Source organism: Lepidochelys kempii, chromosome 4, assembly GCF_965140265.1.
Source record: "Lepidochelys kempii isolate rLepKem1 chromosome 4, rLepKem1.hap2, whole genome shotgun sequence".
Lineage (NCBI taxonomy): Eukaryota > Metazoa > Chordata > Testudines > Cheloniidae > Lepidochelys > Lepidochelys kempii.
Genome location: NC_133259.1, coordinates 136,791,551 through 136,812,209, shown reverse-complemented (window position 1 = coordinate 136,812,209; position 20,659 = coordinate 136,791,551). Strand labels below are relative to the sequence as shown.

Below are 20,659 nucleotides of genomic sequence, written 5' to 3'. Positions count from 1 at the left end.
AGTGGAAGGGAAAAGGAAGGGGTTGAAACCCCTAACAAGAGATTCACATGGGGACTGATTGGCAGAAAAGAGTATCCCCAGAAGACACAGCTCCTCTGCCTACAGGAACATTTTAGACATTGAAGGTACTTTCTCTGGCCCAAGCTCACTGAGGGGACAGCTTCTAGATGCAAGCTGGGACCACAAAGGGATGATCAAGAGTTGTCACAGATATGGTCAGAAGAAAGTTCATTTCTCCCCCAGCTCAGGCTGCGTGCAGTTTCTTAGTTCTCCTGCTAGGCAGGGGATGCATTATAGCCTTCGCCTGCTGTGGAATTTTGGGAGATTCTTCCCCCCGCCTCCGCCCCCCAAAAAAGCTGGCAAAAGTATTTTTATTTTTCCAGCAGTGCCTCATTCCTGTCCAGTATCCCCCAATCAACCGAAGAGTTGTCTGCAGCCAGGACTGCGGGGAAAGAGTTACTTTGAACAGACAGCAGCGGCTGCATTTGCCATACCAAGTTACCTTATGACTAGTATCCAGCTCCTGGCTTTGCAAGGCCCAGGAGGTGGGGGACACACATAAAAAAAGATCGGGGAGCCGGCCTCAAGGCACTTTCCCTCCAGCACACACTGCGTGAGGGACTAACGGAACAGAAAAACCGCATTTTGCAGGCCTGTCCCTGAAATCCCAAAGGACTGTTTAAAAAGTTGCACTGGATTTGATCAGCACAGCAGATTAATGGCAGACACATTTGGCACACGTAAGAGGCAGCTGGTATGTTAAACTGCTGAGCTTTTATATACTTAGCGCTGAGGGTAATTAACCATTGGAACAACTTACCTCAGGAGGCGGTGGGTTCTCCACCACTTGGGGTCTAACTCAAGGCTCGAGGTCTTTCTAGAACATTCACCCTAGCTCAAACTGAAAGCACTGGCTGAGGTTCTCTGGCTTCTGTAGTACAGGTCTGACTAGATGATCAGAATGGTCCCTTCTGGCCTTAAAACCTACGTATCTTTCCAAGGTGGCAGTTGCCATACTGTTGGCATTTGTTATACCAGCAAGAGGGAGAGAGTGTGGTCTAGTGGTTACAACACAAGACTAGCGTCAGCAGTCTCCAGTTCTAATCCAAGCTCTGTCTACTGACTCATCACGCAATTTCAGACGAATCTCTCAGCCTCTCGGTGCCTCAATTTCCCTGACAAACTGGATGCCTAATGACCTCCATCACAGAGGTATCCTGGAGCTTACATTTCAGTTGATAAGCACCTGGAGGCTCCTGAAAGGGTCAGTTTTCGTGACTTTCACAGCGGTTTAACATTAACAAGAATAGAGCGATGGCCTAGTTGTCAATCTTCACTACAGCTTCTCCTGCCTCATCTATTGAGCAATGCTTCCTGGGCCACATACCAGGTAAAGAGAGATTTCCTACAGGAAAGCAGCAGCTGTCAGTGAGAAGCCAAGTCAATGCAGTCACGGCCACAGGTATTTCTAGACAATTAGTTGGAAATCCAGGAGTTTTAACATAGCTATTTAAAGTCCAGAGGAGTCTGAGAACAGGCCTGGGAGCCAGGAACGCCAATGTCGACTGGATTCCCTAGGTATCGTTCCTGTTAGTCTGTAATACGCTTGAAGGTATAACGTGCCAGGGAAGTGGAGAAGAATACTTAACATGATCACTGCACCTCTCCTTACAAGTTTGTTTTCCAGATGGTTAATGTGGTTCCCGTGGTGCTGCCAGCTCCAAGGGACAGAGCTACGGTTGCGGCATTGCAGGGGAGACCATTTGTATTTCCTGGTTTGCAGAGGTTTCAGCTCAGCCACCCTCCTTGTTCTGGTGGGACACAAAGCAGTGCTGGGGAATCTTAACTCTGCATTAACAACGTTGTTGGGCAGTTAATCCTAAGTAACGCCCAGCTCTAGCCTCACAATCTGCTGGCGTCACCAATTAGGTTCCCTTTCAGCAATATTGTGCCACTCCAAGGAGCAGATAGATCAAAGGTATTGTGAGAAACGCCGCTCCCCATGTGAATTTTCTGAACTGTGGGTGCAGCTGACCTGCAATGACATGGGAAAAGCTATTTTCTGACTCAGTTCCATTAGCAGTGTTTTATGGGAGCGTAAAATTAGCTCTGGGGTTTAAGATCTAGGGTGCAAACTTTTAGGCAAATTCATATAAACCTCAAATTTACAGGCAATTAGATCAGTAACGGAGGGAAGACGGACTTAAGCAGCTGCTGAAAATTAAATCCAGAGTAGGACATTTTTGCCTACAAGTGAGTAAGTTGCAGATCAGCCTGGTTCTGTCATGAGACAGTCTATATACAAGAGTTACTAGGTGAAATTTTATGGCCTGTGTTACGCAGGAGGTCAGATTAGCTAACAATATTTTAAAATCTCTGAACCTATATGAAACCAGGCCCGGATCTGTTGCAGCCACCATGAACAGCTAACATAAAACATCCCACCATGTTCTGGGCAGAAGATCTTCCCCTGCACCAGCTTGGTTTTCCTTGCGTGAACTGACCTGGAAGCAGTAAGGGCAGATACCAAAGTGCTTATTCCCCCCTTCACCGGCTGTCCACCTGCCCGGTTTGCATCTGTTTCTGTTTGCGTAGGTGGAATATTAAAGCAGAGAGTGACAGCTGACAGCTCTAGCATTGCTACTGTGACCCACCACCACCTGGCAAGCAAAACACTGAGTGCTGGAATCGCTGTCATTATGGTGAGGAAGGGGAAGGTGCAGGAGTCCTGCTCCTGGCACTTTGAGGCTGGACTAGTGGAAAGTAGTTGGGGAAGTCTGCCGAGGACTGTCCTCCAGCCCCCTTCCTGCCCATGCTTGTGCCACAGTACAATAGTCCCACACGTACTTACTCAGCATCTTAGCGAAGTCAGGTTGCTGCGAACGGGGGAGTGTCTCCAGGGGCAGGAGGTGGGGGTGGTAGGAATGTTTTCCTACCCAGGCCGCTTCCATGGCAGCGGACCTGTTCCATGGCTGCAACTCCACCTCCACGCCTCTCATGCGGCTACTCCACAGCAGGGCATGGCCTGTGGATGCATTCCAGTTGTCCATCCACTGCCTCCAGCTCCAAGCCCTCGCTGAGCAGAGCAGCAGGGAGTCGCTGCACGGGCGGCCTCTCCAGCATGCACTGCAGGAGACTCCCCACGTCCTGCCTCACCCCAACCACTCTGGTTTTACGACAAGAGCCCTCCCTGGCTGCAGGGTGGCGACAGAATTGGCCCCAGAGAGGCGAGCTGCCTCCGCTCATCTCAGCGGAGCCCTCCTCAGAATTTTCTGACTCCATCTTCGATTCGCCCTTCCAAACTGGCGTGTGAGCAGAACCTCCAGGAGGCTTCGATCACCCCCTCCCGCTCCACACCCTCACACTCTCCGGGCTCCGGCGCAGAAGAGCCTGGAGGGTGGAAGTTACAGACCTAAGCCAAATGTGTCTCTCCCATTCCGACTGACACCACTCCAGCTGTGACTGGCTGAGACCCGCTCTGTCTATCCGTGGGGCTGTACACAAGCAGCCCAAGAACAGAAACCTGGCGAGAAGTTCTCTTTCCACCAGAGCCAGCCCCTCCTCAATGATTTCCAGCCCCCCTCCCTCCCCAGTCAGCCTTCCCTGGAACAGCTGCCCCAGACCCCAGCACTACATTTCTCTATCTGCTGGACGGGTGACTTGTTTCCCAAATAAATCTTTCGTTCCTGCTCTAGATTTGAAGATCCTCCTTTGTCACATTGTGTGTCCTTCTACAACATCAGACAGCTGCAGTAGCCAGCAAACAGAGCTGTAAACAGGGGAGTTGGAGTGGGAGCTCTGTTGGAGGAGAAGATGAACAGGATGTAGGTGGGAAGGCTGTGACAGCTATAGAGGCAGCAGTGGGAGTGACCCTTGTAGTGGAAGACACAATGAAGATGACTGGATGTGGAAGCTGCAGTATGTACATGATCCTGGAGGGGGGACCTGGAAAGAGTTTTGTCGGCATGAAGTGCCGTCTGCTAGAGCTGATGGAAGAGAAGATCCTAGGATTGGAGATGTAGATGGAAAGTCTGGTTGAGTTTCGAAGGGGGTTCGAGCAGATTATGAAGCAAAGACATGAGGCAGCTGAAGGGAAAAGCTCAGACTTCCAGATGGAAGCAGGACTGAAGAATTCTGAGGGGAGACTGCTGGGTGAAGAAAATGGACAGTGGAAGCATGTGACTAAGAGAACCAGGCAGAGGAAAAGACGGGCTAGTGAAGGAGAAATAGAGCTCAAGAACAGGTTTGCAGAGTTGGAAAATGAAGAAGGGGCTCAGCAGGTGGTCACTGAAGGTGAAAGGGCAAGGAAGAAGAGAAGAGCAGCTAGTGCTATAGGAAAAGGGGAAGAGTCAATGGAAACTACACCAAATGTGAGCCCCAGGAGGATACAGGATGGGTTGAAGAGGATTAAAAGGGAGAATAGGAATGGAAAGAACTTGCAGCCAGAGGAAACAGGGGACAGACCGGAGAATCGCACTGTCACCAGGAAAAAGCCAGTCTACATGATCGGGGACTCCGTACTGAGAAGAACAGACAGGCCTGTAACCAGAGCTGATCCAGAGAATAGAAGGGTGTGCTGTCTTCCAGGAGCTAAGATACGGGATGTGGACCTGAGGTTGAAAAGGATCCTAAAGAGAGCGGGAAAGAATCCACTGATTGTCCTTCATGTGGGAACAAATGATACTGGTAGATTCTCACTGGAACATATCAAGGGAGACTATGCCAGGCTGGGGAAGATGCTTAAGGAAATGGAGGCTCAGGTAATCTTCAGTGGGATTCTGCCTGTTCCTAGAGAAGGGCAACAAAGGAGTGACAAGACTATGACTATCAACAGATGGCTCAGGCAGTGGTGCTATAAGGAGGGTTTGGGATGTATGGCCACTGGGAGGCATTCATGGACAGAGGACAGTTCTCTCGGGATGAACTTCATCTGAGTAGGGAAGGAAATAGACTTCTAGGATGGAGGCTGGCACAACTGATTAAGAGAGCTTTAAACTAGGAATTTGTGGGAGATGGTTGGGAGATGTCCCGGTAATCTCCACGCCGGATTTTAGCATTGAGGGGGAAGAAAACAAAGTAAGAAGGATACAGCCGTGGGTAGGAGAATGGAATAAGGAGGAAGGGCAGTGTGGATACCAGTCTAATAGGTCACACTCGCGGTAGAATGTCCGTGCCTAATCGGGTGCAGAATGTGAGTGGGGCCAAACAGCAAAAATGAAGATCTTTGTACACTACTGCGAGGAGCCCGGGTGACAAAATGGAGGAGCTAGAGCTACTGGTGCAGGAAGTGAAACCAGATATTCTAGGGAGAACAGAGACCTGGTGGCACAGTCGTCATGACTGGAGTACGGGTGTTGAAGGGTCGGTGCTGTTTAGGAAAGACAGAAATAAAGGCAAAGGTGGCGGAGTAGCACTGTAGATCAAGGATGAGGTAGAATGTAAAGAAATAAGAAGCGATGGAACGGATAAGACGGAGTCCGTCTGGGCAAAAATCACATTGGGGAAGAAAACTACTAGAGCCTCCCCTGGGATAGTGCTTGGGGTGCGCTATAGGCGGCCGGGATCCAATCTGGATATGGATAGAGCCCTCTTTAACATTTTTAATGAAGTAAATACTAATGGAAATTGTGTGATCATGGGAGACTAACTTCCCAGAGATAGACTGGAGGACGAGTGCTAGTAATAATAATAGGGCTCAGATGTTCCTAGATGCGATAGCTGATGGATTCCTTCACCAAGTAGTTGCTGAACCGATAAGAGGGGATGCCATTTTAGATTTGGTTTTGGTGAGCAGTGAGGACCTCATAGAAGAAATGGTTGTAGAGGACAACCTTGGTTCAACCAATCATGAGCTAATTCAGTTCAAACTAAATGGAAGGATAAACAAAAATAGATCTGTGACTAGGGTTTCTGATTTCAAAAGGGCTAACTTTCAAAAATTAAGGAAATCAGTTAGGGAAGTGGATTGAACTGAAGAATTTATGGATCTAAAGGCAGAGGAGGCCTGGGATTACTTCAAGTCAAAGCTGCAGAAGCCTGCATCCCAAGAAAGGGGAAAAAATTCATAGGCAGGAGCTGTAGACCAAGCTGGATGAGCAAGCATCTCAGAGAGGTGATTAAGAAAAAGCAGAAAGCATACAGGGAGTGGAAGATGGGAGGGATCAGCAAGGAAAGCTACCTTATTGAGGTCAGAACATGTAGAGATAAAGTGAGAAAGGTCAAAAGCCATGTAGAGTTGGACCTTGCAAAGGGAATTAAAACCAATAGTAAAAGGTTCTATAGCCATATAAATAAGAAGAAAACAAAGAAAGAAGAAGTGGGACCGCTAAACACTGACGATGGAGTGGAGGTTGAGGATAATCTAGGCATGGCCCAATATCTAAACAAATACTTTGCCTCAGTCTTTAATAAGGCTAATGAGATTCTTAGGGATAATGGTAGCATGACAAATGGGAATGAGGATATGGAGGTAGATACTACCATATCTGAGGTAGAAGCGAAACTCAAACAGCTTAATGGGACTAAATCGGGGGGCCCAGATAATCTTCATCCAAGAACATTAAAGGAATTGGCACCCGAAATTGCAAGCCCATTAGCAAGAAATTTTAATGAATCTGTAAACTCAGGGGTTGTACCATATGACTGGAGAATTGCTAACATAGTTCCTATTTTTAAGAAAGGAAAAAAAAGTGATCCGGGTAACTACAGGCCTGTTAGTTTGACATCTGTAGTATGCAAGGTCTTGGAAAAAATTTTGAAGGAGGAAGTAGTTAAGGACATTGAGGTCAATGGTAAATGGGACAAAATACAACATGGTTTTACAACAGGTAGATCGTGCCAAACCAACCTGATCTGTTACTTTCTCAAAGAAGGAGATTTTTTAGACAAAGGAAATGCATTGGATCTAATTTACCTAGATTTCAGTAAGGCGCCTGATACGGTGCCACATGGGGAATGATTAGTTAAATTGGAAAAGATGGGGATCAGTATGAAAATTGAAAGGTGGTAAGGAATTGGTTAAAAGGGAGACTACAGCGGGTAATACTGAAAGGTGAACTATCAGACTGGAGGGAGGTTACCAGTGGAGTTCCTCGGGGATCGGTTTTGGGACCAATCTTATTTAATCTTTTTATTACTGACCTTGGCACAAAAAGTGGGAGTGTGCTAATAAAGTCTGTGGATGATACAAAGCTGGGAGGTATTGCCAATTTAGAGAAGGACCGGGATATCATACAAGAGGATCTGGATGACCTTGTAAACTGGAGTAATAGTAATAGGATGAAATTTAATAGTGAGAAGTGTAAGGTCATGCATTTAGGGATTAATAAGAATTTAAGTTATAAGCTGGGGACGCATCAATTAGAAGTAACGGAGGAGGAGAAGGACCTTGGAGTATTGGCTGACCACAGGAGGACTATGAGCCGCCAATGGGATATGGCTGTGAAAAAAGCTAATGTGGTCTTGGGATGCATCAGGCGAGGTATTTCCAGTAGAGACAAGGAGGTGTTAGTACCGTTATACAAAGCACTAGTAAGACCTCATCTGGAATACTGTGTGCAGTTCTGGTCTCCCATGTTTAAGAAGGATGAATTCAAACTTGAACAGGCACAGAGAAGGGCTACTAGGATGATCCGAGGAATGGAAAACCTGTCTTATGAAAGGAGACTCAAAGAGCTTGGCTTGTTTAGCCTACCCAAAAGAAAGTTGAGGGGAGATATGATTGCTCTCTATAAATATACCAGAGGGATAAATACCGGAGAGGGAGAGGAATTATTTAAGCTCAGTACCAAAGTGGACACAAGAACAAATGGATATAAACTGTCCGTCAGGAAGTTTAGACTTGAAATTAGACAAAGGTTTTTAACCATCAGAGGAGTGAAGTTCTGGAATAGCCTTCCAAGGGAAGCAGTGGGGGCAAAAGACCTATCTGGCTTCACGATTAAACTCGATAAGTTTATGGAGGAGATGGTATGATGGGATAACATGATTTTGGCAATTAATTGATCTTTAACTATTCATGGTAAATAGGCCCAATGGCCTGTGATGGGATGTTAGATGGGGTGGGATCTGAGTTACTACAGAGAATTCTTTCCTAGGTATCTGGCTGGTGAATCTTGCCCACATGCTCAGGGTTCAGCTGATCGCCATATTTGGGGTAGGGAAGGAATTTTCCTCCAGGGCAGATTGGAGGAGGCCCTGGAGGTTGTTTGCCTTCCTCTGTAGCATGGGACACGGGTCACTTGCTGGACGATTCTCTGCACCTTGAAGTCTTTAAACCATGATTTGAGGACTTCAGTAGCTCAGACTATAGGTGAGAGGTTTATTGCAGGAGTGGGTGGGTGAGATTCTGTGGCCTGCATTGTGCAGGAGGTCAGATGAGATGATCATAATGGTCCCTTCTGACCTTAGTATCTATGAGTCTGTGAACATCGTTTACCTGGGGAGCTCAAAGAACTTTACAAATATTAATGAGTTATGCCTCACAACAGCCCCATGAGGCAAGTATCCCCATTTTACAGATGGAGAAACTGAAGAATCTAGAGCTTAAGTCACTTGCCCAACTTCATACTATTGAAGGAATCAGTGGTAGAGATGAGAACAGAATCCAGATCTCCCGGATCCCAGTCCTGGGCCTCGACCAGAAACCAATCCTTCTTCCCACAGATGAGACCTGCCCTGGATTATCTATACAGTCAGTTTGAAGATGGCGACTAACCAATTGGTGTGTGTTGTACACAAAGAGTCTGATGGGACCACACACTGCCTGTTACCTAGCATTACCCTCTTCGGATTTCCAGGATACATCTCTTTCCATGAAGCACAGTAGCACTTATCTATACACAATGATTTTTTTACCTGCAGGTTTTGAGCCGGGTTACCAGTTAGAGGATGAATAATTCAGTTAAGGACAGCATGATCCAAGGCTCTGGCCAACGTGGAGCCATTAAATGGAAAAATACTGGACTGATCCTGAGGTCATTTAGCATGCAGAACTCCCACTGAAGTCAAGGAGAGCTTTGCATGTGAAAGGACTACAGTACAGGGCCTAAAAGGAAAAGGGGATTCTACTGCACCCATCATGAGATGGAAAAGGATTCTGACTGTTGAAATCCCTACCAGCCCCTTAGAACTATGTTTTCCCAGGTGTAGCAGAAGTAAGACGATCCATCAGGGCCTAAGACAGCTCTCAGATAGGTCCTCGCAGTTCCCCCTGAAATCAATAGTCACCTCAAACCTGGGAGCAGAATTTTGGTCCTTGACATGCGATGAGTAAAGACAGATCCCTATAACATTCCCTTCTTCTCCCAGTCAGGCCGCACAATGGTGTGCCAGGAAAACAGGATCAGCCACAGAACACACCTTTACCTCCAGAATCTCCCTCGGTTTCTACAAGTTACAAAACTCTGACCAGTGGTTAGGACTGGACTAGGCCTTCCCTCGATACTCCCCACACCCCCAAATATTTCAGGGCCAAATTCTGTTTGCCTGTCTACCACCAGGATTCCTCAGAGGAGGCTGGCCTCGGCTCCAGTTACGCTTTAACTATGGAGAGAAGAGAATTTTAGTACCTGAAAGCCCCTACAAAAAAAAAAACAAACCAACCAAAAGCTGAATGAATGGAGGAAGAAACAGCTGCCAACATGCCATGAAGCGTTTCGTGAGGGCGTTAATGGGCAGAAGTTTGGGGACTCCCCCTTGCCGGACACATATACGAAGGTACGCATTTTGCAAGAGCAGTGCACGGAGGGGAAGGGAAAGTCCGTGGGGAGCTGAAGTTAGTGCAATACATTGAGTGGCAACAGCCTTTACAGTTCTGCGGGGGCTCAGGTTTCAGCCGGGGCCTATCTGGGCAATGGTTACACCGCTAGCTCTCGGCAGGCACAGGGCGGCCGCGGAGAACTCTGGTCCGACAGAGCTAAGGATTTGAGCCGATCCAATGGAACTCTCGGGGGCCTACAGGGTTTTATCTGAAAATGGGATTAGCACGCTTCACTTTGGAAGTGGGTAAAGATCTGGGGGACGGGGTAGGAGAACAAAGGCAGGCTGAGGCAGTTTCCTTTGCTGCATGGATTACTTGACAACTTTGGCCAACAGACGTTCTATCTGCAGGTGCTACCGAAAGGCCCAACAGTGGAAGGGAGGAAGGGGGCTATTTTCCCTCGAGGACACACCCTTCACCTTCCCCGGAGTGCTCACCTGCTTGTCTGATGGAAAGAGGGCTTCTCAGCCGGCTGTGTCTCCTTGGGCAAAACCGTGAGCGTTGAGACTTTCATGCCACTGGTCTGCAGCAAAGGGCAGGAGGACTGGGCTGCTGCCCGGCTGGTCACCGCAGGCACCCCACCAGTTGTAGGGCACATGATGGGGGAAGGGAAATTGAACTGCTGGGGGTTAGTCGCGGCCACAAGAGAAGGTGTGGAGAAGGCCAAGGGCTGGTTGCCATGCAAGAAAGGAAGCTCAACTAACGGGTCCCCAGGGAGGTTAGCGGGCTGGAAGCCATGGGGAGCAGCTTCCTTGTGAAGGTCTTTGACGTTTAAGCCTCCCTGACCAGGCATTTCGGGTGACGTGGCCTGAATTGGGAGCACATCTGGTGGCTTTTCCACAAAGGGATTGTTTGGGGACGAGGGGCTGACTCTGGGGGTGAAAGGGTTGCCCAGGGTTGAAGTGTCAGCCTGCTCTCTGCTCTCCTCCCCGCTAACTGGCCTCCAGAATTCAGCCTTTTTGAAGTCTATCACTTGATCCACTGACCAGCTAAGCCGCTGACTCGACAATGGCTCGGGCCTGTCAGCTGAATAGCTACCCTGCTCTGACACGCAGGTCAGGCTCTCTAACGCTTCTGGGGTTTGAGGCTCCCGTTCAGCTGGCTGGGCTGGTGCTTTGCCAAGATGTCCCTGGTTATCTCCCTTCCCCGATTTAGGCCTTGGCTGCGAGGGATGCTCTTGCAGAGCTAACCTTTCAAGCTGGTCAGCTGGGCTGGGGCTTGGGTATTGCGTAGCGGGCCGCTGCTCCTCCACAGCTGTGCAGAACAGCACCGATTGGCTGGATTCTGGATCTCTGGGAGTATCGGGCTTTGAAGGAATCAGCTGCTCAGGGAGTATTTCGTTCCTCTCTGGGAACGCCGGTGCAGTCTCCGACAAGCCCCACCCGGCACCGGAGCGTCGCTCGGTGAGCTGTTGTGACTGGGAGTGGAAACTTGGCTTTACCATTTCCAATTTGTTTGAGTCTTCTTCAGCATCTGACAGGCCTAATCTGTCTAGAGAGAATTTCGAAGGGCAAGTCTCGAACTGCTCAGCCCCAGTCTCCTCATTTATCTCTAGCAGGTTTTCCCCAGAAGAGGTGTCCCGTTTTGTGAACTCATTAGCTCTTGCCTTCAAATTAGCCACCCAGTCCTCTGTGGCAGAATCAGCATCTCCAGCAACCGAAGGGATGCGCCTTGCTTTTGCTTCAATTATCGCTGCTCCCAACACAGGTGGGCTGGGAGCCACTGGGGAAACATTCTCTCTGCTTACATGGGTATATTGCGGCTGAACTGCCACCTTTGGGCCCTCCTCATTTTCACACTGATATTCGTTGCCTTGCTGGCTCATCTGTGTGTCCAAATTGGCCTCATCATCTTCCTCTCTGAAATCCCAGGGTGTGAACCATCTCGGAGGCTTTGGCGGCGGTGCCCCCATGGTTATCTCCAAACCAGCTGCCCCACTGCTCTCCTCCTCCCTCTCTGGGGTCTCAGTCCATACAGCAGAGGGGATCTGTCTCTCGTGAAAGTCAGAACCGAGTTTCATGCTGGCTTCATCTGCCTCCAATTGTGCACTAATCTGAAGCCCACCTCCTGGTGGCTTTATATCAATCATCCCCTCTGTGTTACTAGAATCCTGACCGTCACCGATGTCGACTACAGCTGATGGCTTCTCCGCCGCTTCCACTTTTGACCCCAACAGTGACAGGGCAGCCTTATTCTGAGGAAGTGCCTCACTGGGTTTCTCCAAGACTAAGTTGCTTTTGGTCAATAGGCCGGGGGCATTCACAGGGCTGCTTTCCTCTTCGAGGATGCCCTCGTCGGAAGGTGGACGTGGCCTGAACATGCTCTCCTGAATCTCGTGTTCCTTCTCGGCGACGGTTTGGTCACTTTCCCATAGACCGCCAATTGTTTCTGTGGCCGTGGTCGTCCATTCATCTTCCCCTGCACTATTGGGCTCCTCCTCACTGTATGCTACAGTCAGTTTTTCTACGCGCACAGTTTCGCTGTCCCATTTCTCTCTAGCACTATTTTGAGTAGTCAATGCTGCTGCTGCATCCTCCTTCCCTGAAGCTCCCAATGCAGACCAGGCTTGAGAGGTGCTAGTTTTCTCACTCTCCAACAGAGAGCCCAAATGACCCAACACACCATCTTCTTTCCGTGTAGCTTCCTGCACTGTTTTCAGTACATTTGCCTCCATTTCTTTTAAGATTGTGACATCTGCCCAGGACCCTGGGCCTAGAGACACTTCATCAGCACCTTGTGGCTCAGTCTTAGCTTTCTCAGTCTGGTTTTCATGAACCAGTTCAGCTGGGCTTCCTGTTGGACTTGGATCATCGATGTAGGCCACGTCCTCCATAACTACAGAATTCAAAAGGCTTTCCTCCCGAGTTTCTGGTTTGAGTCTACTCGTCGCAAAGGCATCAAAGGTGTCATCCCAGTCAAAGACGGAAGGAGTAGCAGGAGTCTGTTCTCGAGGAGGGCTGAGTCCTTGGGATGTGGGAGTGGCTTCTGGAATAGGGGCACCAGCGCTTTGGGTTGAAGACTCCTGCTGTGGTTTGTGAAGTCCTAGGGAGGCAGAGGGACTGTAATCCTCAGAGGAATAAAGGTGCCCAACGACCTCTTTGGTAGCATGCGACCCAGACTGGAAACTAGAGAAAAAGTGAGTAGGGGAAGGAGAGTTTAGTACCTGGTCAGCAAGGAGGTCCTCAAAGAAAGGGTTGCTGTGCAAGGAGTGGAGGAATGGGTTGGTAGGGGACAGGCATCCAAACTGGCTTTCTTCAGTAGCAGTTAAAAGGTTAGTGCTTAGCATGCGAGCAGGATGGACTATACCAGCAGGAGGACATTGGACAGGGGAACAAGGGGAAAAGTGAGAAGGTGCATCTGAGCTGGTTTCTACCTTAGGAGACACTTCCAGGCTGTGGAGGGAAGACAAAATAGTCCTCCTGGTTAATACTATGACAGCGCTTAAGTATATTCACCCCACCCCACCCTACCCACCCCACAAACACTTATGGTCAAAGCTGTGCAGTGCTGCAGGGATCACACATTCCTTCCTGTTAAGCAGAGCAATGATTAAGACAGAGATGCATGGATAGTGCATGCACTGGTATAAAGGAAAGGGAACCCCTTGTTTTAAGGCAGCTCTTGTGCTCCCCCCCACCCTGTTTCTTTACAACATACAGAATTCCTACTGCGCTGAACCAAATGACCTTGGAGGAACACAGAACTGGAGAGGAGCCCCATTTCAGCACCTGTGGCCCAAACTCCCTGTTCATTGATTGATAACTTGTTCTGGATGCCAATTTTCCAATTCTACCCATGCGAGTAGTCCCACTGAATTCAGGAGGGCTCCTGGAATGAGTAAGGCTGACTCACGTGAGTCAGGGTTGCAAGCCCAGCCCTTAGTGACTTACTCCAGAGTCTGGTCGTGTGCTTGGTTTCACATTAGGTCAGCAGAGAGAGGCTCTCAAAATCCTCCCTTTCCCCTCCTCCCACAGAGCCCCCTGAACACTGAAGTCAGCACAGGAACTGCAGTTATAGCTGAAGAGAAAACAAACAAACAGCAGGGGGCAGCATGTGGCCAGGGCACTGGGCTGGGAGTTAGGAGAGCTGGGTTCTGTTCCTACCTCTGCCGCTGGTTCCCTGTGTGATCTTTGGGCAAGCCACTCCCATTCCGTGTCTCCGAGGCAATGAGCTATCCCTTGTCCCACTCAACGGAAGCTGAAGGGATCTCAGCACCACCAAGAAACAGGCCATTAACCTCCCCCCCCCCCGCAACTCAGTTTCCCTGGCTGTACCAATGGAGATGCAGATCCTTCCCCACCTTTACAACGGGTCAGAGGCTATCATCCTCCTCCTTTCTGGAGTGTTGCCAGCTCAACTCAACCCATTTCACAAACCTCTGGAGTGGAGCCGCATGAGGCCCTGGGCAGCAGATCAGCAGGATTACCCCTGGGCTGAGACACAGAACTTAACAGACTTGCATGAGGTCACACGGGAGACCCTGGTGCAGCCAGGAATTCCCATTCCCAGCCAGTACTTCAATCACAAGGCAATCCTTGCCCTCAAACCCTCTCCTCCAAGACTCAGCAGTCAGAAGCACAAGGGGGATAGCTGAATCTCCTTGCCCAGTACTCCCTACAGAGTCTAGGGCTTTGGGGACACATTTATCCCAAAAGCCCCTCATTTCCAGCAGCACCAGGGGGCAGCACCCTCCCAGCAGCTCCAGACTCTTGAGCGGTGAGAACAGAGAGGTAACCAACACGCTCTGGTGGCAAGTTCCCTGCCCCAGATTTCAGATCATATGCCCTACAGCCAATCAGTGCGGTTTGTGCTCTCTGGCTCCTGCAAGGATCCTCCCCTGACAGCAGGTAGAGGGGTGGTTGGGGACAGACTATAAAGACGAGGGGAATCAAACAAATAGTATACAAATCATAAGCCGTCACGGTCACTTGTTTGGCACAGGAGCTGAGTCAATGAGGACTTTCCAAAAAGATCATTTTTTTAAAAGGGGTCAGTGATCTGGTACCTAACGCTGTGCCCATCCCCAGCCTGCATAATTGTGTGATCATCCCGCTATCTTCCCAGCCTCCTTCCTATTGCTTGGCACACTCACTTCACACAAACGAACTGAAGATGGTGACAGGGTCTCTAGAGCAGGGGCTGCTTCAGCACACTTAGGCCCTGATTCTTGCACAGACCTTTGGGCATTAGGTTCTCCTCATAAGACCCGAATTCAGGGTCCTCGGGTGGGTGCCCTTGCAGGAGCCAATGGCATTGCTAATCTCTGAGTGGAGGGGAAAACATGTAGCTACCTGCTCTGCTTTCAGCTACCAGCCCTTGTCAGAGAGAAGAAACCACAAATGCTGGGCTCTTGGCAAGTCTGGTGCCTCCCAGAGAACCCTCCTCTTGCTTGAGCAGCTGTAAGGTAAAGTGGTCAGGGAGGAGGGATTACTTTGAGATCCATTCCTCCCCCCCCCCCCCCCCCCCCGCTTCTAAAAGCTAAGGGATCAGCTGAGACAGTAACTAAGCAGCCAATTCTAGGGCCTGCATTCAGCAAGCGGGCTGCATAGTGGCAAAGGCAAATGGCAACGGTCAGATGAAGATGGCATAAAGACCAGAGTCTCACGCACCAATGCAGGGTCCCTTCAGCAATCAGCCACTTGTCTTACCATGTGTTCTTCAGACGGAGGTTTCTCGGTTACTTCCTGGTTGGAACGCTGCATTCTCATATGGCCTCCTGCATTCCCTGGGAGGGCTGAATGGGCAGCACCTGACCTGGCTATAGACAATTACCCACCACCTTTGTGCTCAGAGCAGAGCAACTCAAATAGCAGGAGTACCAGACCTCCTATGGGGCAGAATGATGCAGCGAACTACCATTCTGGGGAAGAGCCACACAGTAAAAAAAATCAGATTTTAGGGTGATCAGCCACAAGTGAAATATTGATGTCAATGACTTGGGCAAATCAAAGTTTGTGGAGGGGGAAGAAAAAGTCAAAAACCCGTATTATACTGTCAGTCTCTAGCCCAGTGGTTTTCAACCTGTGGTCCGTGGAGCAATGGGGGTCCGTGGACTATATCTAAGATTTCCAAAGGGGTCTGCACCTCCAATTGAAATATTTTAGGGGTCTGCAAATGAAAAAAAAGATTGAAAGCCACTGTTTATTCTATATACAGCCTAGTCTTGTTCTCACTGATGTCACAGGATTGGGCCTTCACTAGTCACAGTAGCCACTAAGCAAGCATCTCTCTGTGTGTAGCTAAAGTTCAGCTAGGAGGAAATGTAAAAAGCACCTTCTCTTCCATCCCCCTTCAGCCTTCTCTCACAGAGACAGTTTACATAAGAACATGAGGCTGCATAACTTCACTGGAGCTTATAGGCACCACTTGACTTCTCGTGCCATCAAGGTATTTTAAAATAAATTTCCCATCGAAATTCTCTCTTCCCCTGCTCCCTTTTTTTGTGATTTATAAACTTCTCCATGAAGGCTGTAAACTAAGCTCGCTTCCTTAGTAAATTTCAGTCATCGTACGCCTCTAGGCTGATCTGGTACTGGCAGGTTATTGCCCAAAGCCAGCCGGTGCAATGTACGCCGGGAGAGTTCCAGAATAGGAAACGAACGCAGCATGGATGCATGTTTTCAAAACCAGAGCTATACATAAAAGTTTAGATGGAATGGGGGAAAGCAGCAGCAAAGGCCAAAATGCCGGCCTTACCAACCTCAGCAGAGCTGCTTTGGGAGGAACACAGCCAAGACAACTTAAAGACTTTATCATAGCAGATTAGGGTTGGAAGAGACCTCAGGAGGTCATCTAGACCAACGCCCTGCTCAAAGCAGGACCAATCCCAGCTAAATGAATCTCTGAATTTTTTGGGGGGGCATTATTGTTACATATATATCATGCCACTTAGACTGAAAAAATAACAGCCTCCCCCACCCACCCTTTACTTTGTGTTTGACCCATTTTACCTTCTGGCTAGTCAGTTTCACCTGCTGTTTGTGGATTTGTCCTACTATGACCAAAAGAGAAACTGTTTTCCTTAAAAAAACAAAAACAAAAACAAAAACAAAAAAAAAGTCATTTTGAGGCAAGGGGCAGAGTTTGGGGAAAAGTGCAGGGCCTGAAATTATGTTACTTTTGCATAGTGGACTGCATTTCAAGTTGTCTGTGTCCCTGGAACAGGAGCGTAACATGAATTCATTTTTATATGACCCCATCAATTCTATTGATGGAGGAAAGGATCTGTCTATTCTTCCTCTTAACGGCAGCTCCAGCTACGATCCACACAAGACAATGAGAGCAGTCAAAGAAATGCAGTTCTGGTGAAACTTAAATGAGCCTTCCACTATCAGCATCTCCCCCCTTCCCCCCCCACATTACTTATTTTTTAATCTGAAAGAATAGAAAGCTATCCAGGTGCAGTGTTGAAAATCAAGACCAGATTTCTTTACAATGAAACTAAGGACTCACTGGGACAGATAAAGCCTCTGAATTTCACACACGTGGTTTGTGTCCCAAGCCATAAGGCAGTCCCAGCCCATGAACCTTCACTAAGATTGATGAATATGGCCCAACATAAACTTGACACTGAAACCAAACTTCGGGCACATTCTGTATTGTTCCAGGGTCCACTGCAACCATCTTTCACGGATGGAGCATTAATCGTCCTTGGGTGGAAGACAGAATGCTGCTACAGGTAGGATATAATGGGCCAAACTCCATGGAAGACAACGGCATTACATCAGGGAGCCATTTTACTGAATTATTCACAAGCCTTCTGTGGTACTCAGTACTGAAACATGCAAGCGTCTAACAGGTTTATGCTGGTAACACTGCTGTGCAGTAAGGAAGCATCATCCTCATCACCCCTGCTTTACAGATGAGAACCTCAGACAGATGACTCAAATTCCCCACTGCCTGGCACCTTATGTTGCCATTCACATCTGTGCACAGCAAATGTAAAAACACCACCAGGGTGTGAGCAGAGAATTCAGATTTGGGACCATTTTACCTCCCCTTGGCACAGAGTAAGAGACCCCACAAAGGAACCAAGTGGTGGAGGCCCAAGATTATCCCACAGAAAGCCCGTGGAAAGGCCAGGAAGAGAACCCCGCTCTCCAGAGTTCTGGGGCTACAGCTTTAACCACAAGCCCATCCCCTGGGTCCACAGAGCCACTGTCTTGTTTGTCTTGTCCTGCCTCCAATCCACCTTCGCTCAGGGGGTTGTAAAGCACATCTGGATATTTCTCTTGACCTTCCAGCTCTACAATTCTCCACGGCTAAATACACCAGCAATCCCTGGCCCAGGGTATGCAGCATTGCACCTGCAGTGCTAGCTCTGAATTGGTTTCGGTATTTTTTGGCCAAGCAAAGCAAGGCCCTACGTTCACCTTGACGGCATTTCTCCAGTCATACGTCTGTAACGCGACAACTTCAGAAAACCACATCCGAGCAATGGTAGAACGTCGGAGAACGTTCAAGGGAGCACCAGGCAGACCCCTGCTGATTTTGGAAGAAACTAAAAGAGCCTGAAATTAAGCCCATCATAAACTGCCCATTTTGTGATGCCGGCAGAGGAAGCTCTCTGGAGCCCTATGGCTGCTGTCTACACATCAGAGGCAGCAGCTTACAAGCATGGAGGGTGAGCGGCATACCCACACAAGGCCCTCCTCCCCATTCCAGCCAGGTGGCTCCAAAATCAACCCTCACCGCCCCCAATGCAGCGGCCCCACCCTCCCGGGCTCTTGTCCCCAGTCAGCCCCTCACACTCTGGCCAGCCCTACCTCCACCCCGACCTACATTTACACTTAAAAGGTTGAACAAGGCACAGAGCTTGGTCAACATGAGCAGCAAAGTGTGCAACCCTCTGCCATTAGCTACAAAAACCTGTACATTTCTCCCTGTAGATTGAGAGAACTATATTTCTGCTGGAAGAACAGGAGTTACTGGAAGCATAGCTATGTACACCCTTCCAGCCACTGTTCAGCCTCCTGACCTAGTCACCTTACGCTTGGCCACCCCAGTCTTTAGCGCTAAAGCCAAAATCCTTCCCACCCTGAAAATAAGACTGTGAACTGTCCCCAGTACGCAGGGCATCCTTCCAGCTCTCATCGACATAACTATGAAGGGATCCACTCCAGAACAGCATTTCTCGCTGTGGCCCAAGAGGCTGGGGGGGGGGGGGGGAAGCAAAGCCAATTTCAACAGATTTAAGAACACTGAAATGTCACATTTCTGCAGGATCTGGGACCAACTGTACTCCCTTCGAGATACACACAGAACCCCTGGCATTCAAAGGGGGTTACCCACACACACACACACACACAATACTGGAGATCATACACGCGTCTGACGCTCTAATACTTGGCACTCCCTTAGCCTGCCGTGTCTTTGATCAGCAGGGGCAGCTCTCACCTTTGCTGGCTGTTCTCTAGTCCAAGGTACAAGCTTTTTAGAAATGGTCACAGTCTTTAGAAATCCTCCAGAAAGCAGAATTCCTGCTTCTGTTTTACTCCTCTGAAATAAAGAAACTTTACACTAGGGGGAGTGCGTGCTCTGCATTGCCTCAATGGAAAGTAAACTCCCACTTTAGTTTAAAAAAAAACAAAAAAAAACCCCTTCTTCATTTTATTACTGAGGTCAAGGAGCGGTCCTGAAAACATAAGTGATGTTTGATGTATTAGGATCAGAGCTACACTTCCACCCTGCTCAGCAGAGCCCAACACCCAACGTTCCCATTCCCTAGGGAAGGTTCGAGGACTTCTTTGGCACCACGCCTCTGATGGACAGCATTTACAATGCTGCAAAATTGTCTCCACTGCTTTTACATCTAGAGGAGTTTAACTGACTTGATCTTGCTTTCACTTTTGTCAGTCTCCTCACCTCTCCCACATACATTCCATTTCTCTCCCTTGCTGGCAGCTGGCCCCATGCTTCCCTCTCCTGTCAGAAGAGTAGCCCTGGCTGGGAGTTTGAGTACGGCCCATGCATAACAGAGCACTGTGCAGTCAGAGATCTGATCAAAGAGCTGGGAACCAGGAACTCCCAAGTTCTAACCCTAGCTCTGACACCAGCGACCCCTGTGATCTTGTCCATGTCACTTTGCCACTCTGTGCCCCACATTTCCCATGTGTAACACTGTGATAATACTTGCCTATCCCACAGGGCTGCTGGGGGTTAGTAAATGAATGTTTGTAGAGAGTTCTGAAGAACAGGGCTGTAAGTATTCAGTGGGAGTTGATTTTTCTGCTACAGTGCTCTCCATAGTTGGGGACTGGTCCTGCTTTGAGCAGGGGGTTGGACTAGACGACCTCCTGAGGTCCCTTCCAACCCTGATATTCTATGATTCATAGACACTGCTTGGAGGCTCTTTCATATGAAGTTGTGGATGCTGAAAAGGAGAAGTGACCCCCTCTAGGGCTACGCTATTCTACCCCCACCTCCTGTCTCCATTATTCAGATGCTCCACCCCTGTGATCAGTTACCACGCCTACCTCCACTGATGCACCACTCCACTCCACCAGCAGCATGAAACGGACACGATCCTTGAGAGCATGGCTTCTGCCTACCAGTTCTGTACAGCATCAGTGAAAGTGACCAGAGTGATGTTAATTTCACTCTGGGGCAGCTGGCAAAGACCTGAGGGGCAGCCAAGGCTGCAGGCTCAGGGAGGTGACACTGCATAAGTGCAGGTTTCTACTCACATTCGGAAAAAAATACTTCACAACCAGAAAGGTTAAAACTTTTTTTTTTTTTTTTAAATAGTGCTGCATTGTGCAGGTCCCTTCACTTGCCAGAGGAAACTTCTCCCTCCCCTATGGGAAACAGGGCTTTTGCAGCCCTGACACCAGGAGGACATTAACACCATCACCTTGCACTTAAAGCACATTGCAAATTGGCAGGATTGGAACACATTGT

The 20,659-nt window shown here is 48.8% G+C and overlaps 1 protein-coding gene across 7 annotated transcripts in view; it reads right to left on the bottom strand.

The window, feature by feature from the left end:
- Nucleotides 1-20,659, bottom strand: part of RAB11FIP5 (RAB11 family interacting protein 5) — a 108,609-nt gene that overhangs the window by 9,118 nt on the left and 78,832 nt on the right. For 3 of the 7 annotated variants that reach the window (XM_073342998.1, XM_073343001.1, XM_073343000.1), the window contains exon 4: nt 10,198-12,885. The exons of 1 other annotated variant lie outside the window; for it this stretch is intronic. In XM_073342998.1, coding sequence (XP_073199099.1) covers nt 10,198-12,885 — 2,688 coding nt within the window. Of the gene's footprint in view, nt 1-10,197; nt 12,886-13,133; nt 13,153-20,659 lie in introns of those variants that run through there. 3 more of the 7 variants (XM_073343003.1, XM_073343005.1, XM_073343002.1) reach the window with 3 other exon arrangements.